The following is a 27927-nucleotide window of genomic DNA, read 5'->3' as shown; positions in this document are numbered from 1 at the left end:
GTAGAATTAGGCCAAGAGAGAAGCCAAAGTTTGAATATGTATGTACAAAGTTATTAAATGATATGAGATTTAAATATCACAAGTGAGGGTGCATAGATATTTTATGCGTTTTTTTATTGCATGAACAAAGAACAAGATCAAAAAGTGTTTAAAGGTGTATGGGCACCTTGATGACTGTATTGCATTGAAATCCCAGAAATAGAGAGTCAGAATTGGCATGAAAAGTGAATTTTCTTGCATTAAGTGGTATCAGAGCTAGAAAGATCTTGGTGGGAAGATCGAAGAAAGATAAAGCTTGCAAAACTTGCATAGGATATGAATTGGTGAGATATGACAAGTAAAGTTTTGATGTTGTAATTAATTTGAGCAGGCGATGATATTTGCAAGTTGCTCATTTTTTAAGAGGAATAAGAACACTTATGTTCTTTAAAATTTTACAGGGAAAGGATTTTTTCTACTTTGGGAGTAGAAACATGTGAAAGACGGTGAATTCTGCAAAATGAAATTTATAGAGAGACAAGAAACAATCCCAGGAGTGAATTTGGTAGAATTGAAAGAAGTGTAGATCATATATTGTCTAATAATGTAAGATCTCTATGTTTTTTTTAAAATAACTTTGTCAAATATTAATTTGCAGATAGAAGCAATTGGCAGAAGTGTAGAAAAATCTCTACAAAAACACCTCTGATACCATGTAGAAAATCTGGTGCAGGTTAACCTGATAATGCAATATAAATCAAAGCAGAGTACTATAACCTACTTCTACTATCAATTTGCGGAAGCTTAAAGATTGAGTTGAACAATATAACCAAAAGAAGAAGAATCAATGCACAATACATATGAAAATACTTTGGGGAAAGCCTTAGCTAAAAACCCCACTATCTGTATTATCATACAAGGTGGAAATACCTAGGAATTATACAAAGCCTTAGCTCTCACAGCTAGCCAATTCTTAGTACAATCCTCATAGATGCTCACAGGCAATCTTGGCTTCTCTCAACCCTTCCTCTCTACCCTCCAAGTTCCTATTTCCTTGCACTGTTCCTCTAGGATGATTCTCCTTCAACCAAGTGGAACATTGATCTCACACACTGTCAAAACTGTGCAATCCTCAAGGAATGATCCTTGACTGCATGCATGAGTTTTCTTTATAAGAAAACACATGCAACTGATAGTACATTGTCCTTGACATTTAACTTAACTGGGTCTCTCTCAAAATAGACATGCATGAGTTTTTGGTGAGGGAATCTTTAGCTAACTAGAGTAGCATTAGTTGAGTGCATGCATGCATTAACTGATTGTTAACTCTTTGTTAGTTCCTCAACCAGTTTGGAACTAATTTAATTGGACTTAACTCAGTAAACTGAGTTAACTAATTACAACTCAAATATAACTCAATCTTATCCCCTTAATTTAAGGGATAACTCTTGCATGATTTCAGAAAGACTTCTGACTTGAATCTATCCAACTAATTAATTCAAAATGAATTAATCAATTATTTCCAAGTAGCAGTTAAGACTAAATTTGATTTTAATTCACAATTTAATTCAAGGACAAATTAAATTGGAATATTCTTGTTGCCATATTTCAACACTCCCTCTCAACAAGAAAGGGATTATTTGCCACCCCGATCCTGTCTCTATGGAACTTGAATTTACACTTTGACAATGCCTTTGTCAAAATGTGAGTATCTTTCTCCTCTCTCAAAATATATTGTAGCAACATGATCCTTCCATAATCAGCAGCTTGCTTTACCTTGTAAAGCCAACGGGAACTCACAATTGACTTGTTCTATGGTCTCGAAACCATGTCCCAAACACTGTTACGAACTATGAAGTCATACTCCTCCACCATAGCATCAACCCAAATCGACTGCTGAATTGCTTCCTCAAAGGAGGATGGCTTAGTCTCAACACATTCCCCAGCAAGGACCATGTATCTAGTGTACCTCTCAGGTGACCTCCTCTGTCTACGCTGAGAAAATGGTTCTCCCACATTCTCTCTCGCATCCTCCAACAATATTTTATCTTCTCTTGTGTGCTTTCGTCCATCTCTGGAAGACTCTACTTGAGTGGATGTCTCCACTCCTGGAACCTCTGCATGCGGCTGCTCTGCATCAGTCTGAGGCTCCTCCTCCTTAGGAACCAACAGTTCCTCCATAGCCTGTAGTTGGAGCTCCCTCTCAAGGGAAACTCACATGGCCTTCTGCTCATCAAACTTGAGATCTCTGCGAACCACTGTCCTCCGACTGGTAGGCAAGTACACCCAATAGTTGTGAGGTGTATCAGTGTACCCCACAAATATCCCCAACTCTGCTGTCAGCTCAAGCTTCTTCCGTGCATCCTTTGTCACATGGAAATATACCGATGAGCCAAAGATCTTGAAGTGACCCACATTTGGTCTCTTACCGGAGAAAGCTTCCACTGGTGTCTTCATCCCAAGTATGCGACGTGGGCTTCTATTATGCAAATAGACTGTTATGTTGCATGCCTCAACCCACAAGTGAAGTAGTAGGCCTTGGTCATGCAACATTGCTCGTGCTACCCTTACAACAGTTCTGTTCTTCCTCTCGGGCACCCCATTCTGCTATGGGTTATGAGTTGTCGTCAACTCTCATTTAATTCCTTCCGCTGCACAGAAGTCCTTAAACTCTTGAGAGACATATTCTCCACCATTGTCGCTTCTCAAGGCCTTGATCTTCTTCCCTGACTCTTTCTTGACCAAAGCTTTGAACTCACAAAAAATTGTGAAAATTTGGTCCTTCTTTTGCATGAAATAAATCCAGCATTTATGAGAATAGTCATCAATGAAAATCACATAATACATTTGCTTCGTTGTGGATGCCATCGAGAATGGTCCACACACATCAGTATGAACTCACTCTAAGATAGTCTTCGCTCGACTGTCTCGATCATGAAAGGAAGACTTGGTGTAATTTCCCAAGGTACAGCCTTTACATGTGTCAACTTGCTCAAGTTTACCTTTGGGAAGTCCTGTAGATATCTACTGCATTATCTTCAAAGCTCCATGATGCAAATGGACCAACTGCCTGTGCCACAACTCGCCAATGTCTTGGCTTTGCACCAATTTTGCTTTCGTACTCAATGTTGCACAATCATCTACCTCTAGTTTATAGAGATTCTTCACCCGAATCCCTATCCTCATGGTCTGACCTATGGCTACGTGTCTTAGGAATGCCTTTCCTTTACTGAAGACAACATCGTAGCCTTTGTCCTCCAACATCACGACCGATACCAAGTTCTTCTTCAGTCTAGGCACATACTTCACATCTATCAAGGTGATAGGAGCTCCATGCTCCCTCTAAAAAGCAACCGTGCCCACACCTGAAAAACTATACTTTCCATCGTCACCCATCTCTATGCGCATCTTGAGGTCTTTCTCCTCCAAGGCATTGAATAAACTTTTATTACCGGTAAGTGGAATGAGGCTCCATTGTCAAGATACCAGACACAACCCATCATCGATGACACCATGCATGCGATGAGGGTAAAGTCCATTTTGAACTAAGAGGCTAATGCCTCACCTTCTGATCCTTCCGAGGATCCCTTCTTGGACTTCTTCGATGGGAAATTAGTCGCATAATGTCCCATCTTGTGACAATTAAAGCATCTCACTTTAGACTTGTCACCCTTCTTCCCTCCATGAGAAGAATTGGCTTTGGAATGGGAAGCCTTCCCCTTCCCTTCCTTGCCTTACTTGCTAAGGCCAGATTTTCTTCATCATCATCCTTGGATGAATAACCATCTCGTGTGCTCCTCCTGATCTCCTCCTGCATGAGATCCGACCACAGTCATTCCCAATTCGGCAGTTTCTCCCTTCCATTCACAGAGTCTCGGTAGTTATTCCAACTCTTTAGAAGGCCAAGGAGAGTGAGGCTCACCATATCATCATCGCCAGTAGTTATTCCCACACTACTAAGCTCATCTCTGCAGGTGGTGAGCTTGTTCAAATATGTGGAAATAGTATCACCCTTATCCATCTTGATTCTTCGAAGCTTATCCTTGAGCGCCAATTTCCTCTGGTCGCTACTGTTCTAGTAGAGGTCCTTCAATGTCTTCCACATTGAAAATGGAGTATCCTTCCCATGGAGACTTAAGAAAATATGGTCTTGAACTCCCTCAAGGATGATCTATCTCACCTTCTCCACACACTTCTTCCATTCAGCCAAATCTTGTGCATTAGTTGAAGCTAGATTTGGGATTTCTTGATCAATGAAATCCTTCAAGTCATTGTCTTCTAATACAGCCTCCATTCTATCTTTCCATGCTATGTAATTCGAGCTACCTTCCAAGGCATACTCGAGTCTCAAGCCATAGAATGTCATTGGCCAACCTTGAAGTATGATATGAATTTGATTTTCACCTGCAACCCTGAACTTCAAACTTCCAATTCTCTTGTCAGTATACTGTTCACAGCTCTGATAAACTTGGCTCCGATACCATGTAGAAAAATCTCTACAAAACCAGCTCTAATACCATGTAGAAAATCTGGTGCAGGTTAACCTGATAATGCAATATAAATCAAAGCAGAATACTATAACCTACTTCTACTATCAATTTGCGGAAGCTTAAAGATCAAGCTAAACAATATAACCAAAAGAAGAAGAATCAATGCACAATACACATGAAAATACTTTGGGGAAAGCCTCAGCTAAAAACCCCACTCTCTGTATTATCATACAAGGTGGAAATACATAGGAATTATACAAATCCTTAGCTCTCACAGCTAGACAACTCTCAGTACAATCCTCACAGATGCTCCTAGGAAATCTTGGCTTCTCTCAAGCCTTCCTCTCTGCCCTCCAAGCTCCTATTTCCTTGCGCTATTCCTCTGGGATGATTCTCCTTCAACCAAGTGGAACATTGATCTCACACACTGTCAGAACTGTGCAATCCTCAAGGAATGATCCTTGACTGCATGCATAAGTTTTCTTTATAAGAAAACACATGTAACTGATAGTACATTGTCCTTGACATTTAACCTAACTGGGTCTTTCTCAGAATAGACATGCATGAGTTTCTGATGAGGGAATCTTCTGTTAACTAGAGTAGCATTAGTTGAGTGCATGCATGCATCAATTGACTATGAACTCTCTATTAGTTCCTCAACCAGTTTGGAACTAATTTAACTGGACTTAACTCAGTAAATTGAGTTAACTAATTACAACTCAAATATAGCTCAATCTTATCTCCTTAATTTAAGGCTTATCTCCTTAATTTAAGGGATAACTCTTGCATGACTTCAAAAAGACTTCTAACTTGAATTTCTCCAACTAATTAATTCAAAATGAATTAATCAATTATTTCCAAGTAGTTGTTAAGACTAAATTCGATCTTAATTCACAATTTAATTCAAGGACAAATTAAATTGGAATAATCTTGTTGCCATATTTCAACAGGAAGGGTATTATGGTAGAAGAACCTTACAACAGAGAGTTGTGATAATTCTAGTTGAGGTTGGAAAGAGGTAGAAAAAGGAAAATTCTCAAGAGAAGTGCAGAAGCCTAGAGCAGAGGAAGCTCAGAGAGAATGTTTTAGAGAAAGGACCTTAAGGTTACCCAAAGTCCAAGTTCAGAGGAGGAAACTTGGTGAGGTACTTGTAGCAGGGTGAAGCAAACTTGCTATTGTAGAGGCTTAGTGGACAAGGATAAATTCACAAAAGACAAGAGAAAAGGAAGATGAATATAAAAGTTCATAAATAAGGTTCAAGGGAAAACCACAACAGAAGGAAAGAAGATGTCAAGGTTAAAGACATCAAGAGGAAGATGAGTGATGAAGAGTTTGATAAGGAACTCGCTGAGATGAAGGCGTGAATGAATATGCTTATGGAGTTGCTACAACAAGATGTTGAAGACCAAAGATTCATATGGGTGCTACATAAAAAGGTGAAGTGGCACAAGTTACAAGTGAAGATGAAACATAGGTTAAGTAGTCAACAAAGGAGCGAGGAGGTCAAGGAAATCAAGATGAATGTGATGAGGATGATGAGAAGAGATATGTAGATGATCTTTACAACTATGTGGAAAATTCATAGCAGTATGAAGCATTGATGACTTAGTCATCGAATGAGACAATAAAGTCTTACAATTTTAAAACTAATGATTTTTGTATGGTTACAGGTGTTGATAAAGTTGGAAACTCACTCAACCTACCATACATGATAAATAAGGTGGAAGTATGCTTTTTTGAAATCATAAGAGAAGAAGCCTGCATGGTGTAGCTCAATTGCCAATTGCCTTGTTATGAAGTAATATGTAAAGCATGAGATTTAAAGTTCAAATCCCTGTGAGTTAGACCAACAAGAGAAAAAGCACAAGAGAAGAACATAAATATATTTCTATTATGGAGGAACATAAAACATCATTGTTTCATAAGGATAGTTAGAATGGAAATAATTCACGGTGGGTAAATACAGTTGATGGTGCACAATTGCAAGAACCTGTTAGTGAAGAAAACAGGGAAAATTTGGTTCATGGAGATAGTCGAAGCAAGGACAGAGAGAAGCATTCAGATAAAATTCTCATGAAATTTGAGGAGGAAATAAAATTGTTGGAAATGTTATTAAGAGAACCTAATATTACAACGACAAAGGAGAAGTGTTCATATAATGTCTAGCAAGGAAGAGGTGCCTATTAGTTCTAAGGAAACAAGGGTGAATTTTAGTTTTCCAACTAATTATATTCTTGCATGTACAAAGAAAGATGATGAACATGAAGTTGTAATAGAAGAGATAGAATCTATGATATTTCCTAGATATGAAGACAAAGGACAACAATGGAAATCAAAAGAAGATGAGATGAGAGAAGATGAGGCAAGTTTGCCTCATGAAAATGAAATTTTATTTTATTTTCAAGAAGAATATACAAACTAGGAAACTGTTTTGTAGGATAATCAAGAGGATAATGAGTAGGTTACAAAAGGAAAATAGGAAGACCTAGAAGAATTTAATGAGCAAAGTATGTGCTGTAGTGAATGTTTGGAAAATGGAAGTCAGTCTTTCATAAAGTAGTTATGGAGAAGGCATTCAAGTGGCTTACACATCTTTGAAAAAATGTGTGATTATGGAGATAATCAAATGGGAATAACAGCCATAAAAAATTTAAATTCCAAAATACCGATGCAAGTAAGCAATGTTAGTAGTGTGTTCTAGCAAAGGCATAAGTTGGACATTGAAATTGAATAAATAAGGATGTTGATGAAGAAGAGACATAAAAAGAGGTATTGTAGGAAGAAGGAGACACTCATCAACATGATACAATTGATTGTACATCAACAAAATTATTGGGAGACTCAACATAAGATTTGGAAGCTTAGAAGTTTGAAGACAACTGCAGCAGTAAGACAACAACACAAAGCAAATAATAGACAACTACAAAACGAAGTTTGGGATCCTGGAGGATTCGAGAATTAATGACACTCCTTTCTTCGACTGGTTCTTCCTTTATCCCCAATCCTCTAATCTCCATTTTGATTTTTCCTTTGCATTCAAACCCTTATCTTCTCCAAATATCCCCAACTTATTGTTTAGGACCACCATGAGGAGGTTTATATTGAACTTTATATTTACGACTTGTTGTTCGATCTGTGAAAACCTCACCTCTGCAGGATCACAAGGTTCATTTACAGATTCGTCGGCCATGATTAGGGTTTTATGATTTTCGACCCTGCCGACCTAGATCCCCTGCAAATATCCACAAATACCCAAAGAAACCCGCTCTGATACTAATTGATCTTTAAACTGCCATGGATATTCCACTAGACAGTTCGTCACAATAAATCTAATAATAATATATTAAAATACTAAAATTTTACACTATTACAGTTTATTAAACTTTAAGATCTATGGATTTAACTGTAATTAGTGCATGCATGCGGATGAAAATTATGCATAAAAGTAGAGAATGACAAAATAAGTTCACACACACATAAGACACAAGATATGTTCTCTGGGAAACCCTTTCGGGAGAAAACCTAACTAAAAGGTGAGGTCATTTCACTTTCTTTCTCTGTCTAGAAATATGGCTGCAGGTAGAAAGAAGTAATGTTTGTGGCCTGTGGGCTGCTACAGTGCACATATCCTCTCTATGTGCTCTACCTCCTATCTCTACTAACTATCTTTTCTCAGCTATGGAACAAAAGTCTCTTGAAAGAATGGAATGTCTCTTCCTCCTAGTGGCCTGGCTATAACACAACTCGATAACCTACTAGTATATAAGTTTGACTACATCAATTCTTAACTAGAGTTGCAATATAGACTCTTCTAGAGTCTTTTACATCACAAACACATGGCTAGCCCATTTTCCATGAATAATGGGAGCTGATGCGACATCCTCCTGAACTATAGGTGTGAAAACATGAAGGTCAACTTCTGAGTGACATAAAATTTTCATATAGACTCTATTGACATGCTTCTCGCGTCATTGAAAAGGTCTATGTGTGTAGACTAGCATGAAAATGCGTGACATTAAAGCAAAAAAGTTTTACCGCAAAAAACGTCATTTGATGCCTCAAAACGCTCCTATAAGGTTTTAGACCATGTTTCCCCAAACGAAACCCCGCAGTTATGAAGTTGCTTCAAATATTTTTTACATTTATTTATTCATATGTTTCAAACACCTTTTTATATATATTTAAACACAATATAAGTATAATGGATTGATAACTAGAGATCCAAAACCAATTATTAGTAATGTAGTGTAAAAGGCTAATTAATAATTTAAGTGTGTCAATTTGTTAAAGAAAAAATTATTTCTATCTTAAGTATACATATAATGATTTATTAGTGAACACTAACATAATTATGAAATTAAATTAAAATATTTTTCTAAAAATTAAGATTCTATTTAATATTTTATTTGAAAAAAAGTTAATTATTTTTTTTTAAAGTATTTTTTCTTAAAAATTAAGATTCTACTTAATATTTTATTGGAAAAGAAAATAATTATTTTTTAAAAATAATTGTTATTTATTATTTAATATTAATATAATTATATATTCTTATGAAAAATAAATAAATTTAAAATTCAATTATATTAACAATTTTCAACATAATTCATATATAGATATATACAAATTGTGTTTGGTCTACATGCCGTTTACATGGAGAAGCAATAATCCAACATGAATAATTGTAGAAACATGCATCTATATATTAATGTTATTATTTTTCTTAGAGGATGACTACTAGAGTGTTCGCCCAAAATATTAGGTTTTGTTTTTGTCCACACACCATTTATATCCAAATACAATAATAAAATATATATAAATGAAAAAACATATATTTATACAACAACATAAATAATTATAAAAACCTATATTTATATATTAATATTATTAAATAATTATATACACACATTAAATATATTTTATAATAATACAATATTCAAAATAATTTAAAAATAAAATAAAATAAAATAAAATCAATACTCAATACTTTTATTTTTATTTTTTTTATTTATCTTTATTAATAAAATACATATGTTATTTTGAGTTCAATATGGTTTTGATAAAGCTAATTACAATCCATGCTAATAATGAAAAATGATATATAAGTTTTTTTGTAATTCCAGAAAATGTGAAATGAACAAATATTGAATCATGTGATAGTAAGAAACATTAATATTAAATATGAAATAAGAATACATTATAATAAATATTAATAAATTTACTTTATGATGATAATTGACTCTTTTGTTTGTGGGATAATGAGATAAATTGGTGTATAAAATCTCTACGAAGACATACATACTCTAACTTCTTTGGTCGATCTCTTAGGAAGAAACATATGCTCTTAACCATTAGATCCACTCAACTGTGTGTGTGTGTGTATATATATATATATATATATATATATATATATATATATATATATAGATAACTTTTGGTTTTGAACTTATAAACATATACTCTCAACCATTAAATCCATTCAAGTTATATATATATATATATATATATATATAACCATTTTTTTAACCAGGAAATTTCACTTCCATTTGTAAATAGGTTTTGTTACAATAACATAAACCAATAATATAGCTTATTAATATTACATGCTTAAAAAACCATAAATCATTTTACAACAAAGAATTTTATATATATTTTATTTTAATTTATTTTTATAATATTTTTTAATTAAATTGAAAAGTAAAAAAAAACATAACTATTTTTAAGATAAAGCTCAACCATGTATCCTAACTACTCCTAAAAATATTTCGTGAATATTTTGTAGAAAGTAATTAACGAAATTAAAATTCTAGAAGCCTTTCAAAATACATCTAGCTTAATACATGACATGCCATCCAACTTGTTATGTATGATGTATTTAATGATGTATTTAATAATTTGTGAGAGATGCCATCCAACGTGTTATGTATGATGTGTTTAATGCTTTGTGTGTATATATATATGAAAAACCTCATGCATGGTTTGTAAAAATTGATTATGTTACATCCAACTTGTTATGTATGATGTATTTAATGATGTATTTAATAATTTGTGAGAGATGCCATCCAACGTGTTATGTATGATGTGTTTAATGCTTTGTGTGTATATATATATGAAAAACCTCATGCATGGTTTGTAAAAATTGATTATGTTACTTAAAGTATAATTACAAAATATAGTAAGTATAGAGTACAATAGTCATTGATTCTAGTGATATTTGGATTTAGTGGTTATTGATATTAGGAATTATTGAATCGTAGTTTGGATTATTTTTTTTGGTATTTTTTTCTTGTTAATTTTGTCTGAGATCTGGTAAAGGATTTCTCGGAATCATAAGTTTTTGTTTGCGATCTATATAAATATGAGTATCTCGAAAATTTTACATAACACTCAATCTATTTATACATTTAAAAATATATTTTAAATAACAAAAACTATAATCTCATCTAACAAAATTTTAACTACAATGAAAATATAAAATTATTAAATTAAATCATTATAAAATAATTTTGAAATTATATATATTTAAATAAAAAATATTTATTTATATTTTAATTTAATAAAATTAAACCATTTATTTATATTTTATTTAAAAAATTATATATATGAACGATTCTAAAATTATAATCAAATTTATTATAAAATTATAATAAATTATTTTATTCAAAGCAATTCATCCCAGATAAATCAATTTGACTTTATAGCAATTCCCTTCTGCTTTATAAATGTTTTCCTTACTATTTTCATAAGTTAAAATGGTTGAAATTTTTTTAGTATTTTATTTTAGGTTTAGTTTATATTAAATATGTTTTTTAAAATATTTGGTTGAGTTAAAGTTTGGAGTAATTTAGTTGAATGATAATTTGTAAACCACCTATTTTAATCAAAATTAAAACTTAATTTGAAATTTAATAGATTAAACTTAAATAAATTTACATTTCATATGTAATTTTTTTCCTTTTACCTAAGCAGAATTTACAAAACAAACGTACATTCCATATTAATTAAATTAAATTAATTATTTTATTTGTTTTGCCTGTTAAAAAAAAAAACCATATATATATCAATTAAATTTTGTTCTCTTACATTTTCAGATAGAATTTACCAACAAATCTACACGTGTATGTTAATTAAATGTTTTCAATTACATTTTCAAATACGATTTTGATCAGGGTTGGAATTTTTTTATTCCAGTCTTTACTACGCTGGTTTGTCTAATATTTATGTTCTATATTTTTAGCTCTGGTGGGCGAATATGTTGACTTGACTTTGCTACCGGCGGGCTCCGTGTTAAATAGGCGTAAGATTGCGTATAGAACGCAATGGTATTTCTCCTCCTCCCAATTCCCTCCTCCCTGTGTCCATTTCCATTTCGAACATGGCGATGCTCTGTTTCTCTTTTCCATTTTCTCTGCTCTTCTTGTTTCTCTTCCTTTCCTCCTCCGCTCACACATTTCATGATGATCGACAATCCCTATTGGAGTTCAGGTCGCTCATCACCCACAATCCCAATCAATCCATGGCTGATTGGAGTTTAGCCGTCCCCTTGTGCAATTGGAGTGCGGTTACCTGCACCCACCGCCATCCATTGGACAGAGTGACCACGCTCAACCTCACTGCCATGGGTCTGCAGGGCACCATTTCTCCTGCCCTCGGCAATTTGTCGTTTCTCCACTCCCTCGATCTTTCTGGAAATAAGCTTCACGGTCATATCCCACTTCAATTGGGGCGCCTCTTTCGGTTGAGAACACTCACGTTGTCTTTCAATCAGCTGGACGGAAGCATCCCCACGGAGTTGGGTTCTCTTACACGTCTACAATTCCTAAACTTAGCAGTAAACAGCCTCACAGGTACCATTCCCTCTTTCATAGGCAACTTTTCATCGCTGACTGTTTTGGCTTTAGCAGGAAATAGTCTCACCGGTGCCATTCCTCCACAACTGGGTTTGCTCACAGGTTTAGAAACACTTGAGCTATCAGAAAATGAATTGTCTGGAACCATTCCTACTTCTTTGTCAAATATCTCTACTCTGACTCTTTTGAATATTTTCAGTAACAAACTTAGTGGTATGATTCCACACGAATTGGGTCTGCTCAACAGTCTGCAAACACTTCTTGTGAATGGCAATGAATTGTCTGGTACCATTCCCACCTCTTTATCAAATATTTCTGCTTTGATCTACTTGGACATTTCTGGAAACAAACTCACTGGCACCATTCCAGAAGATTTGGGTCTGCTCACCAATCTGCAAGTGCTTTCTCTAAATGAGAATGAATTGGTAGGCATCATTCCCACTTCTCTGTCAAAAATATTTAATTTGAATAGTCTTTATTTATGGGGAAATAAACTAAGTGGAAACATACCAAATTCTATTGGAAATTGTTCCAAGCTCCAGATACTATCACTAGGCAACAATAAGTTGAGTGGGAGTGTGCCAGTAGAGTTGGGTATCTTATCACTCCTTGAACGACTAGATTTACAATCTAATCAACTTGATAGCGGAACCACTACAACCATGCCTTTTCTTGTATTTCTTAGCAATTGTTCCCATTTGCAAGATCTAGACTTGAGTGACAATAAACTAAGTGGTGTTTTGCCCCATGTGATAAGTACACTTTCTGTCAATTTGTCTTACTTGTCATTCTCAAGCAACATAATAGAAGGAAACATCCCTCCCCATATTGGCAATCTGAGCAGCTTGAACTTTCTAAATTTAAGTGGAAATCTTTTAAATGGCAGTATACCACCATTAAGTAACCTTGAAAAAATAGAAAGGCTGGATTTAGGAAACAATAGATTAGAAGGAAATTTTCCCAATGATTTGAAACAATTAAAACATCTTGGTCTTCTAGATATCAGTAGAAACATGTTTTCTGGAAACATTCCAGATTCCTTACACCATCTTGAACAACTAAGGATCCTTTATCTTCATCACAACTACTTTTCAGATAAAATACCTACCAGCTTAGGAGATTGTAGAAATTTGGCATTACTTGACTTGTCTCACAATAGACTTAGTGGAAAAATACCATCAGAAGTCGCCACTCTTCCTTACTTGAACTTTTATTTAAATTTGTCATCGAATTTTTTGGATGGACCTGTGCCTCCTGAGATTGGGAAACTTGGAAATGCTTTAGCTATAGACATATCTGCAAATTTATTAACCAGTTCCATTCCACCAACACTTGGAAGTTGCACTGCACTCGAATCATTAAATCTATCCAACAATTCCTTAGAAGGTTCCATTCCAGATTCACTTGGATATTTACAAAATCTCATGACCTTGGATCTCTCTTCCAACTCCCTCTCCGGTACAATGCCCATTACTCTCAACAAGTTGAAAGAACTCCACTATTTGAATTTATCTTTTAACAATCTTAAAGGAGAAATATCAAAAGGAGAGTTTTCTACAAATCATACCATTATCATATCCTTGAATGGAAATTTGGGTCTTTGTGGGCCACAAGTATTTTCCTTGCCAGCATGTCCAAAACCAAAAAATCATTTTGGTATTTTGAAAAAAATACTATTGCCCATTGTTGGTGCTATTGGATTTGTACTATGTTGTCTATTTTTGAGGTTTCTCAAAAGAGGGAATTTTCATATAAGAAACTTTGATTTTCCACAAGTTATTTCCTATAAGTCAGAGCATCAAAGTATTTCATATCAAGAGCTCTATAGAGCAACTAATGGATTTATTGAAGAAAACTTGTTGGGAAAAGGAAATTTTGGATCAGTGTATAAAGGAATTTTGAGTGATGGCACATTTGTTGCTGTGAAGGTTTTCCAATTGCAAAATGACCAAGTTGAGAAGAGTTTCAAAGCAGAGTGTAATGTCTTGCAAAAGGTTCGACATCGAAATCTGGTGAGAATCATAACCTCATGTTCCAACCTCCATTTCAAAGCTTTAGTGTTCCAGTTTATGTCTAATGGAAGCTTAGAGAAGCATTTGTATCCTAATAAAGATGACAACAATAATGAGGATGTGTGTGAGTTGGGATTGAAAACACAATTGGATATTGCCATAGATGTGGCCCATGCCATGGAATATCTTCATCATGATTCTTTTGTGCAAGTAGTGCATTGTGATATAAAACCAAGCAATGTGCTTTTGGATGAAAACATGTTTGCCTATGTAACAGATTTTGGGATTGCAAAATTAATTGGTGCAACCTCTAGTGATTCACTTACTTCATCATCTGCTCTAAAAGGAACTGTGGGCTACATTTCCCCAGGTATGGAGTTTTTGAAACATTATTTATATTTGTATTTTCTTAACAACAATCTTATATGGACTTGTGAGAGATTTTTGATCAAGGCTTTGTTGAATGCAGAGTATGGATTGGGTAAGGGAGTTTCCACTCAAGGGGATGTTTATAGCTATGGCATTCTGTTATTGGAAATGCTTACTAGAAAAAGGCCAACTAGTGAAATGTTTGTAGGAGACTTGAACTTGCATAAGTGGGTGAACTTAGCATTTCCAAGTAGAGTAAAAGAGGTAATTGACGGTGGTCTCTTGAGAGAGATAGACGAAGATGGAATTGGAGAAGGTGATGCATATAAATGCATAGTTTCTTTCCTACATGTTGGTTTGCTATGCTCAAAAGATTCCCCTGAAGAACGTCCAACTATGAGAGATGTGTCAACTATGTTGCAGAGACTTAAAAAAGATTGGCTGGAAAAGAGTGTTGCTCAAGGAATTTAAAAAGAAGCATCTCTCCTATGATTGCCAATAGTAACTTGAATGCAATAAGGATTAATGCTAATGCAGTGGCATCAAATGAACCAAATTTTGCATTTTAGTCTATAAAGATGTATGTGGAAAGAGATTTGTATTCTTCCAATGGCAAATATTTGATATTATTTTACAAGTATTTATATTATTTTAGTAGTAGAAGTAATCTGATGTAATATTTATTTGTGCCATAGTTTTCAACATGAAAACTAGATGCTTTTGTAATGGAATATTTTGATGAGATTGTAGAACCAGATGTCTTGATGTTTTTCAAAAGTCCATCCAGTAATGGAGAAATAGCGAGAAAAGGTTGTGTGGATTCATCTCATGAAAATTCATTTTATTATTCCTAAGCATCTCCGAAATTGGTGAAAGCTACCTATCAAAATATTGCTCTTTCACGCTTGTCATTCTGTCAAAGCTCTCGTATATTTAGTAGAAGCTTTGTAGTTGGCCTCACATCAAATTCTGGTATTTTTCCTTGCATGGAAGTAAAAGATAGATGCAGCTTCTTTTCAGTCCAATGCACATTGCATCCAAATTTTTAATGCCTCTATGTCCATATGTAGCGTTCTCTAGAAATTCTCACCACTTTAATTTCTATGGACATTCACCAAAATTTATATGCACTTGTGTTTGTATGGTCTGGCATGAGTGAAGCTCACATCATGACACATAAAAATATTATAAATATAGAATGAAAAAAAGATTAATACCATGTCATACAATTTCAGAGTATTCTCCTGCTTAGAGAAGAAAATTAGAAATTATTACTGTAATGTATAGGGTTCACTCCATGGTCATGATATCCACTTAATATTGCTATGTTTCACTCCATGATATCCATAGATTCAGAAGCAGGCGATGGATCTGTCATTGAACTCAAAAAATGTTAATCTTAAGTCTAGTATAGCTACATTGTTGAGTTATAAAGTCCTTAAATTTTAGCAGTTGGGTGTTAATAATCATGAAGAGCAACAATTCACGTCAATAGCAGTTCTTCCGGGAGAGCTGGAAGGATATTAGAGGATATGGGGGCATGCATGACTTGGGTTATCTTGCTGTTTGATTGGATTTTAGACCTTCTTCACCACCTGTGTCATCACAAGTCAAATGGATATGTAGATAAAGAGCTGTACATGGACTAAAATGAGATGGTTTCTCTGGTGTATTCCCTCATTTTATGTTTGTGACCAATCTTATCCATTTCTCCATATAAACTCAGTCTTAAGTTTTCATAACCAGTGGTCATCAATGGGTTTTGGACATGTGTTTTTAGTTGATACTCATGCAATTTCGATAAAATTGTAGCCCCAAATCCTTCAACGGCGGAAATGATCATTTTCTTTTCCTGAATCACAAACAGAAATGTTGCATAGAACACCGATGAAAAAGATTATTCTTATTCTATGTAGTTAGCATTGCCCATTCTCTTTACTAAAAAAATATCTTCATCTATAATGTGTGTTGTTTTCATTGGGAGGCTTCATGATTTTAGTTGCTAGATATTTACATCTTGGTTTTGGCAGTTGTCTAGTGTGATGCCTTGAGTATGAGGCTTCTGTTTATTTTCTCCATTAACAGTGACTCTGAGTGCCTTTTCCTTTTCAGTGGCCAAATTCTATGAGGATAAGGTTAATTATGCGACCCTATGTTACACTATGACATTCACTATGCCACCCTGGTTAAAGAAGTCCTCTCACTATGCTACCCTGGTTACACTCCTACTCTCAGGGACTTGTCTACTAGAAAGGTGAAACTGGATTTTGGAAATGTGCATATCGTTGACCGAAGCTCAGTATCATGAGTTTTTCGGGATGCTGGGTTGAATTCATTATTTTTTCCTTCACTGTAATTTGTCACTGCAGTTGGAAGATTGAATGACAAGAAGCAATGTGACACAATGTTGTTCCTTGTTTTCTATTTCTTCTTGCTTCCTCTGCTTCCGTCCTTCCAAGTGGCTCTGTGGGACTAGTATATTAGACTGAGCTCACTAATCTTTATCTCAGGGATCAGACCAAATTCATTGCCTATTAGGCAACTGCATTCTCAGCGTTGAGTGGGAGGTCTGAATGCAGCAAGACCCCAATGGACGTGAAAGTCAAAGAGAACAGCCCAAGGATATGCAAAAAAAACCAGAAACATCTTATTCCTTTGAGCCCATAAGGGCAACATAATTTTGGCTTGGATATTTGCAGCTGTAATGCATATCTTCTTACTCATAATAACTACAGTGAACGAAGATAATTACACTTTAGATTTTGATTCCGTAGATTTTGATGCTGTTTGGCTTACATTCATTTCCACATTCTGTTGCCAACATTGAGTTTAGCTTATGGGAAGATGTCCTAACTCACCGATTAAAAGCTAAAAACGAAGCATTAGCATGATGTTTACATGGATTTGTTTCTTTCTAATGCTTGATTCTTTTAGCATAATTAGAGTATGCCTAGTCGATAAATTAGTGGAAAAGCTAACCAGTATTATGCTTTGACCATTTAACCAGTTGACATTGTAGACTATGGCAGTACATGTGTGGAGCATTTATGTAGAATTATTTTTAATTCAGATCTATGATAGTTCTTTGGTGATTTTTTTCTAATAGAAAGGACATTTTCTATCTTATAGAGATACAAGGTATTCTCATAGGTTTACTAGAATTTTCAGCAAATGATGGAAATATGAGCTTATGTTGCAATTACCGATGCCAGTATTGTAGTACAGATGTGAAATTACCATTTGTTCTGTTGTTTGGCAAAGTAATTTTGATGAGCTGATTACTAATAAGTTGAGCTTCTCTACTGATTATGACAAGGAATCCGAACAGAAGTCAAACCCAAAGCCTCATTAAAGTTTTTTTTAAGAGCAATTTCTAGTATTCTGGACCACTTGGCATTTGAATCATGGTTTCACTCCCCTACACTAAACATGAAAAAAATGTCAGTGGCAGTGCCTTTCAGATGGTTATAAGAAACAAGTCTATTTAGAAAAGTCAATTTTTGTTCTCTTAGCATATCATCATAGACCATGGCAGGTTCCCTGCACATAATATTGATCTACTTACTGTGATACATTGAAACTTGGGAGAATATTGATCTACTTACTGTGATACATTGAAACTTGGGAGAATATTGATCTACTTACTGTGATAACAACTTTCTCTTACTGTGATACATTGAAACTTGGGAGAGAAACAACTTTCTCTTAACAGATTGATATTTTACTTTGAAAGTTTCTAGTATCGATTGATGAAGAATTTGAAATTGGATTTGGGCAACGTTCAATTGATATCTCAGCCTCTGACCTCATGAAGGGAAAGCACAAAACCTTCAATGAAACCAGAGAAAAATCGATTGATATAGACTGTCCGCCCCCAAATACACCACTTAGCTTGCTTAGCCCCATATACTAGATCAACAAAGCTGGGGGCAATGTACACTTAATTTTGCTGAACTTTTATCCTCAATTCATAATGCTATCTGAATTTCACGTTTCATACTAAAAATTTCTATATTTACCTTAGATTCAGAATTTTTGCCAAGATACCTTTACTTGTAGTTGTGTGGTTCTTGCAGTTTCAATTCTCAAAGCCAATTATAGCTAGTTCTCTCTGCAACTTTCTGGATGGAGTGCATATAAATGAGGATAAAAGGATCCGTGGGCTACATTTCCCCAGGTATGGAGTTTTTAAAACGTTATATTTATTTGTATTTTCTTCATAACAATCATATATAGACTTGTGAGTAATTTTTGATCAAGGTTTTCTTGAATGCAGAGTATGGATTGGGTGAGAGGGTTTCCACTCAAGGGGATGTTTATAGCTATGGCATTCTGTTATGGAAATGCTTACTAGAAAAAGGCCAACTAGTGAAATGTTTGTAGGAGACTTGAACTTGCATAAGTGGGTGAACTTAGCATTTCCAAATAGAGTGAAAGAGGTAATTGACAGTGGTCTCTTGAGGGAGATGGATGGACATGGAATTGGAGAAAATGATGCATATAAATGCATAGTTTATTTCCTACATGTTGGTTTGCTAGATGTGTCAACTATGTTGGAGAGACTTAGAAAGGATTTGGTGGAAAATAGTGTTGCTGAAAGGAATTTAAAACGAAGCATATCTGCTATTCTTGCCGATGAATGGAATAAGGAATAATGCAGTGGCATCGAATGATCCAAATTTTGCATTTTAGCCTATGAAGATGTCAGACTTTGGAAAAGAATAGTTTTCAACATGAAAACTAGATGCTTTTGTAACTAAAGAGATTGTAGAACTAGATGTCTTGATGTGTTTCAATTGTCCATCCATTAATGGAGGAATGGAGGGAAAAAGGAATGGAGGGAAAATGTTGTATGGATTCATCTCATGAAAATTCATTCTGTTATTCTTAAGCATCTCTGAAATTGGTGAAAGCTGCCTATGAAAATATTGCTCTTTCACGCTTGTTTGCTGTCAAAGCTCTCACATATTCCGTTTAGTAGAAGCTTTGTAGTTGGCCTCACATCAAATTCTTGTATTTTTCCTTGCATGGAAGTGAAGGATAGATGCTGTTTCTTTTCATCGCAATGCACGTTGCATCCAAATATTTAATGCTTCTATGTCAATATGTAGCGCTCTCTAGAAATTCTCTCCACTTTTATTGCTATGGACATTCACTGGAATTTGTATGCACTTGTGTTTTTATAGTCTGGACTCTGGCGTGAGTGAAGCTCACGTCATAGCCATGACACAGAAAAATAATATAAATATAAAATGACAAAAAAAAAATTAAAACCATGTCATATAATTTCGGAGTATTTTTCTATAAACTTAGAGGAGAAATTATCACTATAATCTATAGGACTCACTCCATAGTCATGATATCCACTTAATATTGCTATGTTTCACTACATAGTCATGATATCCTCTTAATATCGCTATGTTTTAACATTCACAATGCTTGTGCTTACCAATAATGGATTCTTCCACTTGTCTTTATGTATGTTTCAACAAGTGTCTGCCCAAGGGCCTATCTTATTTTGAAATCCCTACATATTGCAGTAGTCAATTTCCTGAAGATTTTTTATTTGGTTTGCTTCTTCAAATGATAGGGAGATATTAAAGAGGAGTTGGATTTTGAGATCCCTACAGATTGCAGTAGTCAATTTCCTGAAGATTTTTTATTTGGTTTGCTTCTTCAAATGACAGGGAGATATTAAAGAGGAGTTATATGTTGCCCTTATATTGATTTCTGATTTTTATATGGGACAGGGTGGGTTCTGTGTCTACTACATCATTTTGAAGAAATGAAAGACATCTTGTGTCAGAACTCTACAGCCTTTTTCATTATATTAAAGAATATGGGATTTTCAGAGTTAACACATCCATTTACACATCCTACATGTGCAACTTAATCTAGCCGTAAATGATTGGTTTTAGCCTTTAGGGAGTCACATTCTGATATAGAAATTTGTGTTGAAGGATGTAAAAGGACGACATTTTCTGAAATAAGATCATATCATTACACCATTCGTCTAGGACACGATAGGAACCTCGTCTTTAGCCATTTCCATATTGAAATAGATAACACCATTCACCGTGACATATACAATAATCATTCTATTTATAGCAGACAGAAATAAAAAGGAGAAAAAAAAATGGATTTTAGAAGATGTTTGGATTGTATTGAAGATGACACAACATTGAATTGACAGTCAAGTTTTATAATAGAACTTTCAATAATCTTTATGGTCTCGAAAGCATCCTGACAGACTAACTTTTGGTGTGATATTGAAGGAGATTTTCCTTGTAATCTTGCCCTTAATTTTCTTGAAACCAATGGATTGACAGAGACTTGAAAGAACCGTAGTCCATAACAACTTAAACAAGTAATTACTGTTCATGCGGTCCTTTTTAGAGTGCCCAACATACCATGGTCCATGTAACTTACATCAATTACTTCAGTCAAACGTAACCATATATTGTGCATTTTAAACTTCCAAACATACAGAGGGTGCTCATTTGACAAGAGAATTGAAATCTGAATACTGAGAAAGATTGTTGTTTTTCTCTGCTTGGGAAATCAAGAGTAACCACATAATTTTTAGTGGATTTTTGTTTTTCTCTGCTTGGGAAATCAAGAGTAATCACATAAGTTTTGGTGGATCCACCAAAGAAATTGTCACAGATCTTGAGCTGGGTTCCCATATTTGACAGAAGAAACAGAGGACCATAGGAGATCCAGACTTAGTATGATGATTTGGTGGTTTTCAGCATTTGGGTTTATACATTTGGCACAAAGATGAGATTGGACCATAGGTTTTTCAGGAGCAGGAGATGGCTCTATCATTGAACTCAAAAAATGTTAATTTTGAGTCTAGTATAGCTACATTGTTGAGCTATAAAGTCCTTAGATTTTGTACTTGGGTGTTAATAATCATGAAGAGCAACAATTCATGTCAATAGATCAGCAGTTCTTCAGGAAGAGCTGGAAGGATATTAGAGGATATGGTGGTATGTATGACTTGGGTTATCTTGCTCCTTGATTGGATTCTGGACCTTCTTCACCACCTCTGTCATGACAAGTCAATGGATATGTAGATAAAGAGCTGTACAGGGACTTAAATGAGACGATTTCACGGGTGTATTCCTTCATTGTATGTTTGTGACCAATCTTATCCATTTCTCCATATGACCCAAGTCTTAAGTTTTCATAACGAGTGGCCATAAATGGGTTTTGGACTTGATGTGTTTTTAGTTGATATTCATGCAATTTTGATAAAATAGTAGCCCCAAATCCTTAAATGGTGGAAACCATCATTTTGTTTTCCTGAATCAAAAACAGAATGTTGCATAAGAACACAGACGAAAAAGATTATTCTTATTCTATGTAGTTGGCAATGCCCATTCTCTTTACAAAAACCATATCCCCATCTATAATGTGTGTTGCTTTCATTGCGTGGCTTCATGATTTTAGTTGCTAGATATTTACATCTTGGTTTTGGCAGTTTTCTAGTGTGATGCCTTGGGGAATGAGGCTTCTGTTTATTTTCTCTTTTTATTTTCTTCCTTTTCAAGTAGCCAAATTCTACGAGGATCAGGTTAATTAAGCAGGGTAAAGAAGTCCTCTCACTATGCCGCCCTGGTTACACTCCCACTCTTAGGGACTTGTCTACTAGAAAGGTGAAACTGGAATTTGGAAATGTACATATCGTTGACTGAAGCTCGATATCATCAATTTTGGGGATGCTGGATTGAATTCATTATTTTTTCTTTCACTATAATTCGTCACTGCAGTTGGAAGATTGAATGACAAGAAGCAACGTGACACAATGTTGTTCCTTGTTTTCTAGTTCTTCTTTCTGATGCAGGAGCATCACCTTAAGCAAATCATTTTGTTTAGGACCCAAGGGAGCCATGTAAATTCTAGAAAGGAGATTTAACTTTTGTGTAGAAATTGTAATGGGAATCTAGGTTGTTAGTCTAGCCATGTTGCTCATTGCAATATTGCCAATTAGTAGATGAGGTGTTAGATTGTTTTAGTGTCTGGCCATGTAACAAGTGTAGAGTTAGAAATCTAGTAGTTTTAGTTTACTGGACAGATGTCCAATTTCTCTTTGATTGTAGAGATATTTTCCTGAAAAATACTATTTTATAGAAGCATTTGTAGAATAGGAAGGGAAGCTCCCAGCCTAGTACGAGAAAGGATTCGGACAAGAGTTCCATAAAACTCAATTGTATATATATTTTTTGGTAAAGAATTAATACGACCTTTTTTTTGAATCTGCTCTGTGTATCAATATATGATTGCTTTGCATAGTCTCTCGACAGATTTGAATCCTGCCAGTTTGGACGGCTAGATGAGAAAATCCCTCAACTTAGGTTCGGAAAAATATGTTTGCTGGAAGGGACGAAGTGAAGGATCTAGCATGAGGAACCTCGTTCAATCTCTGGGTATAATTGTCATTCAACCAAGAAAGTCGAGCCGGCACAAAATTCCACCAATCATCATTTATGGTTTTAGGGTCGACTCTCTGAAAACGGATCGAGTATAGTTATGCGTGTGAGCAGGGGTTAAATTTGACGGGTGACCCTACCCGTCAAGGAATTTTTTTATGACGTTTTTATTTTTAAACTGCCCATCATATGACTTTTAAAATTTATTTGTACAAGTTTTATCTAATTTCAAATTGTACTCATAATTGTTTAAATTTTTAATTTTTTGTTCTACAATTGGGCTCAAGTCTCATTGCTACACTTTGTTTTGAGACCTGCTGATCATGAATCCCTGCCAACTGTATATGGCTTTTTCACAGAGGATGACAACTTCTGATCACAAAACTTCAAAGCCAAAATACGCGTTAATCCACAGTTGCTCTGGTGGGGTTACTGGTTCTCGGTATGGCATCACTTTGGACATACGGCAAGGAATGGAGAAATTAAAGCAACGTATAGTGACAGAATAAAAGTAGATCATCACCGACAGCATTCCATATTTTTATTATGTTTGCATATATGCATTTCCATTCTCATATATTTTTATTATGTTTGCATGTATGGATTTCCATTCTAATAAAATATATACCGCAAAATCTGCCAGAAAGGAAAAGTTTAAAATTGTTTTGAATATTAGTCTCTAAGAAATCGGTCATGGTCCTCCAATAACCAACACAGCGTGCGAATTTGAACTATTTTAGGCATCATATTTGGTATATGATAAGCAGCGTGCACATTCAAACAAACTTCACCGAGCATTTTTATAAAGTAGTAATTTATTTAGTGTATATACTTCCCCTTTTTTGGGTGAAGAGTCCAACTTATAAATATTCAACCCAACTTTTCTCTAAAATTTTTAATCGTGTTCTGATTATAATAGAAATAATTCTGATAAGTTAGAAAGGGCGATGTCATAGATTGGGAGGACCATAAAAGTGCTGGTGAGATGATCTAAAAGAACTCTATAAAGTAAAAAAAACTCAAGATATGGACTCAAAGCAGATCACATGTGAAGCAATCCGGATTGAAATTTAATATAATATAGTTTATGATAATGAAATATAATTGTATCCCCCAGAGAATAGACAAATTGACCAATCTGAAAGGTATATTTGAAGATAGGGAGGCCGGACATATCAGAGGCATGGACGCAAAGAAGGTGAGTCAAAAGATAAAAATAATGGTGGCTGTTCCACTCTAGCTAACCTCTATCTCCAAGTTAATTCACTCAACATTAGATTGAATTAAATCATAGAAAACTTTATTGGAGTACTTCAATTGAAATAAGGACAAATAAATCTCACAAAGAAAAGGACAACAATTCGATTGCAGTTAAAAGATTCTGAATCATAAAATATGTTCACAATATGCACACTCATTGGAGTAGATTCTTCCTTTCCTAATTTGATAGATAGAGTGAACCATTTTACACATCACAATAACTGGAATCTTGAATAGCATTTACAATCTTAAATTGCTTCGTTGGACTATAATATATACTATTATTTCCATAAATTGCCTGATAGGTTGGCCGGAGTAAATAGCTATCGTGAAGCTTTGGCTGTTAAAGTGCTTGTTAGCAATTATCAAATATAAAAAGCAGTAATATCCTGATCCTCTGTATTTCATGTGCAGGAGTTGTCGGGTTTGATGGTTCTGCGTCTTGCATTTCAGAGCCTTGGGGTTGTCTATGGAGACTTAGGCACATCTCCTCTGTATGTTTTTAATAGCACATTTCCTGATGGTGTCCGCGATCGTGAAGAGTTGATGGGGGCTCTTTCGTTAATCATATATACTTTGACACTAATTCCTCTTCTGAAATATGTCTTTGTTGTCATGAGGGCCAATGACAACGGAGAAGGTAACATGACACTATGGCTTTGCATAGGAGACTGCATATGATAAAATCAAAATGCCCTGCATATTCCTGGCCCTTGCGAATTTTGTAACTATCCATTAGGCTTACATTCTAAGTATCATTGGGTGATTCTATTCAAACCCAATAGACAATTCCAAAGTTTAGGCTAGAACTTTCTGTTAATTGTTTTGAAAAATTCACTCGGCCATTCTGTTTATAAGGCTATCTAATTTCTTTTCCTGTCACCTGCTTTTTAGTATGCATATAAATGCAATTTTAACAAGGGCTCTTAAGATATCACGTTTCTGTGATGTAGGTGGAACATTTGCTCTGTATTCATTACTCTGTCGGCATGTTAAAGTGAGCACTATTCCGAATCAACACCGCACAGATGAAGAACTCACAACTTATAGCAGGCGAAAGATTGAAGATAAGTCATTTGCTGCAAGAACAAAGAAATGGCTGGAAGCAAAAGTTGACCGTCAAAATGCACTTTTACTTCTTGTACTTGTTGGCACTTGCATGGTCATCGGTGATGGAATTTTTACTCCTGCTATCTCAGCCTAGAGCCTAGAGGAGAGATTTTAGTGAAGGCAGGGGTTCTCTATGCATCAGGAGGTGGCGGAATACTTCAAGATACAGGAAAGCTTTTTGTAAGTAATGTGTATATTAGTAGCATAGATTCATCTAAACCAGTGTGTATATTAGTTGCATAGATTTATCTAAAACTAGATGACCCAGAGAGAATGCAATTTCTAGTAATGTGTGTGTATATGAGTTACATGGATTTATCTAAATCTAGATTAACTAGAGAGGATGCAATTTATAGACTACTTTTCATGTTCATTTAGTGTTACATTTAAGGTTTCAGTGACAATATTGCCATTGTACTAAAATATCAGGAAACCTCTAAAAAGAAATGAAAAACCTCACCTTGTAGCTCGGCCGGATCGTAAGCAGAGTCTGTGGTTCAATGGGAGAAATTGCCGATGAATGGGCAGATTCTCGCTCGCGCTAGCCACGATTCTCGCTCAAACAGCAGCCAAATACGCCAAACAGCAGCTCCAACGGATTCAAGCGGAGAAGGGGAGACTCGGAGAGCTTTTACGAAGATAAAGCTGGAAATATTTCAGTGGTCCGGGCGTATGATGGCCTATGGGGAGCGTTTGAGTACCTCTCAGGCATGCACACAGTACAGACAAACTGTTCCTTGTCTTAGAAAGTTAGATAGACCATATCTGATTGTGTGATTTCACTCGAGCCGGAGCGCAGCGCGGTGGACACCATCAACCAAATTTAATAATGCCATTAACAGCTCTCAGTGGATTGTAAATGCAACAGGCTCAGAATTTATTTCAATTCGTGAAAGTTGGTGGACCGTGGACGCGTCACGCCAACTTACAACATACAGCCACAGACTAGTACTACAGACTACAGTCACTTCATTCGTATAGGCTATTACCGACGGTCCGATCCCGATTCCCGACTTGCAAGCTGGAACTTGTATGTTAAATATATATATAATATATATATATCAAAAAATTATTTAAAAAAAACTTAAAACTTTTCATTTACAAACCTGCCCGTCAAATTGACGGTTTTAAAAATTAATAGCAAGTTACGGTTGACGTGGATATTTGAAATGTGAACGTATTTTACGTGTAAAATAGCTAAAAACGGGCAGACGGGCGTCAAATTTAACCCCTGCGTGTGAGTTCCGATTGGATCGTGAAGAAGCCAATAAGGGAAGATCAGCGTTGATGGTGAGCGAGCGTGCAACCAAGAAGTCTATGCGTATACCCTGCAATTCGATTCGAAGGTTCCAGCGGCCAACCGATGTCAGAAGGCGAGCGAGCTACAGAGGATTGAGGACTCTGACATTACCGTTGAGAATTATGAATCCTTTTCCCATCATCAAATGAGGAACAAAATGAAATACGAGCTCTTGTTGATTCACTGGAGAGTGGAAGTCCTTGAAACCATTTTAGGGATTGAAGTCCTCGACTTACAGGGAGCAAGAATTGTTAGTTTGACAACGAATTAGTAACTTTAGGTAAAATGTAACTAGACAATTTTATACCGAATAATTAGTTATGTAACGACAGTTGATGATATAAAAACTATCTAATGTTCATGAAATGTAATGCTGAGAATCATTGTTAAATAAAAATTCCAATCCAAATTCAGTTTAGTTTCTTGGTCATTCTGTTGTGGTTTCTTCTCCTATTTTTTCTTCTATTCTATCAACAAGTGGTATCAGAGCGAGCGTGAGCGTGAATTTGCCTTTGTTGAAAAATAATTTCAGCATAGACTGCGTGGTTGAGTGTGTGGCTGAGCGTAGAGAGCGCTGTGTATTAGAGCAAACTGGTGGCGTGGCTGAGTGTGTAGTTGAGCGTAGAGAAGCTGTGTATTAGAGAAAACTGGTGAAGGAGAGAGACCAGAGCTCGTTGTTGTTGTGTGGTATGTGACCAGTCTGCGTGCAAGAACACTGCCAGACCAGAAGTTGCTGCCTGCGTGAAGACCAGAGCACGTTTGCCAAAACCCTGGTGAAGGAGAGAGACCAGAGCTCGCTGTTGCTGTGTGGTATGTGACTAGTCTGCGTGCAAGAACACTGCCAGACCAGAAGTTGCTGCCTGCGTGGCCTGCGTGAAGACCAGAGCACGTTTGCCAAAACCCTCTGCGTGAACTCCATTGCTGTCCTTTTGCGTGAACTCCATTGTTGTCTGCGTGCTGGAGCAGAAAGGACGTTGTTGCGTGGAATGACCTCTGCGTAACCGTTCAAGGGCTGCATTGACTGCAGCGTGAGGAGGAAGCCGTGGACCTGTTGTCTGCATTAAGTGCTGCCACTTTGGTCTAGAATCTGCGTGAGAAGGAAGGTTGCTGCTCTGTCCAGTGTGC

At 35.5% G+C, this 27927-nt stretch overlaps 3 protein-coding genes across 4 annotated transcripts; all 3 read left to right on the top strand.

Moving 5' to 3' along the window:
* The first annotated feature begins 11770 nt into the window (after positions 1–11770).
* LOC149225100 (uncharacterized) lies at positions 11771–19738 on the top strand. 2 transcript variants are annotated; one of them, XM_089386450.1, is made up of 3 exons: positions 11772–12741; positions 18774–18874; positions 18974–19738. In XM_089386450.1, exons 1-3 carry the CDS (start codon positions 11842–11844, stop codon positions 18987–18989), a joined length of 1017 nt encoding a protein of 338 aa, XP_089242576.1. In that variant the 5' UTR covers positions 11772–11841; the 3' UTR covers positions 18990–19738. The 2 variants fall into 2 exon arrangements, with proteins under 2 accessions (XP_089242575.1, XP_089242576.1); XM_089386449.1 differs by lacking the exon at positions 18974–19738 and having other exon boundaries at positions 11771–12741; positions 18774–18967.
* LOC149225101 (receptor kinase-like protein Xa21) lies at positions 14569–15959 on the top strand. The gene is made up of 2 exons (XM_089386451.1): positions 14569–14698; positions 14798–15959. Exons 1-2 carry the CDS (start codon positions 14587–14589, stop codon positions 15166–15168), a joined length of 483 nt encoding a protein of 160 aa, XP_089242577.1. The 5' UTR covers positions 14569–14586; the 3' UTR covers positions 15169–15959.
* A 4957-nt stretch (positions 19739–24695) lies between the features above and the next one.
* Positions 24696–25769, top strand: LOC149225099 (potassium transporter 10-like). The gene is made up of 2 exons (XM_089383636.1): positions 24696–25032; positions 25346–25769. Exons 1-2 carry the CDS (start codon positions 24822–24824, stop codon positions 25594–25596), a joined length of 462 nt encoding a protein of 153 aa, XP_089239762.1. The 5' UTR covers positions 24696–24821; the 3' UTR covers positions 25597–25769.
* The last annotated feature ends 2158 nt before the right edge of the window (positions 25770–27927 follow it).

The sequence above is a fragment of the Pinus tabuliformis genome, chromosome Q (genome assembly GCF_031772625.1).
Source record: "Pinus tabuliformis cultivar Carrire ecotype Pingquan chromosome Q, CPIR1, whole genome shotgun sequence".
Classification (NCBI taxonomy): domain Eukaryota; kingdom Viridiplantae; phylum Streptophyta; class Pinopsida; order Pinales; family Pinaceae; genus Pinus; species Pinus tabuliformis.
Note: the sequence above shows the minus strand (reverse complement) of the source record. Positions and strands in the feature narration are given on the sequence as shown.

What these genes read in the sequence shown, in the direction of transcription:
- LOC149225100 (XM_089386449.1), top strand. Translation starts at nt 11,842, where the DNA reads ATGGCGATGCTCTGTTTCTCTTTTCCATTTTCTCTGCTCTTCTTGTTT. An exon ending in CTCTAAATGAGAATGAATTG is followed by an intron (nt 12,742 to 18,773) that starts GTAGGCATCATT and finishes TGGTTCTTGCAG; the next exon opens with TTTCAATTCTCAAAGCCAAT.
- LOC149225101 (XM_089386451.1), top strand. Translation starts at nt 14,587, where the DNA reads ATGTTTGCCTATGTAACAGATTTTGGGATTGCAAAATTAATTGGTGCA. An exon ending in TGTGGGCTACATTTCCCCAG is followed by an intron (nt 14,699 to 14,797) that starts GTATGGAGTTTT and finishes TGTTGAATGCAG; the next exon opens with AGTATGGATTGGGTAAGGGA.
- LOC149225099 (XM_089383636.1), top strand. Translation starts at nt 24,822, where the DNA reads ATGGTTCTGCGTCTTGCATTTCAGAGCCTTGGGGTTGTCTATGGAGAC. An exon ending in GGCCAATGACAACGGAGAAG is followed by an intron (nt 25,033 to 25,345) that starts GTAACATGACAC and finishes TCTGTGATGTAG; the next exon opens with GTGGAACATTTGCTCTGTAT.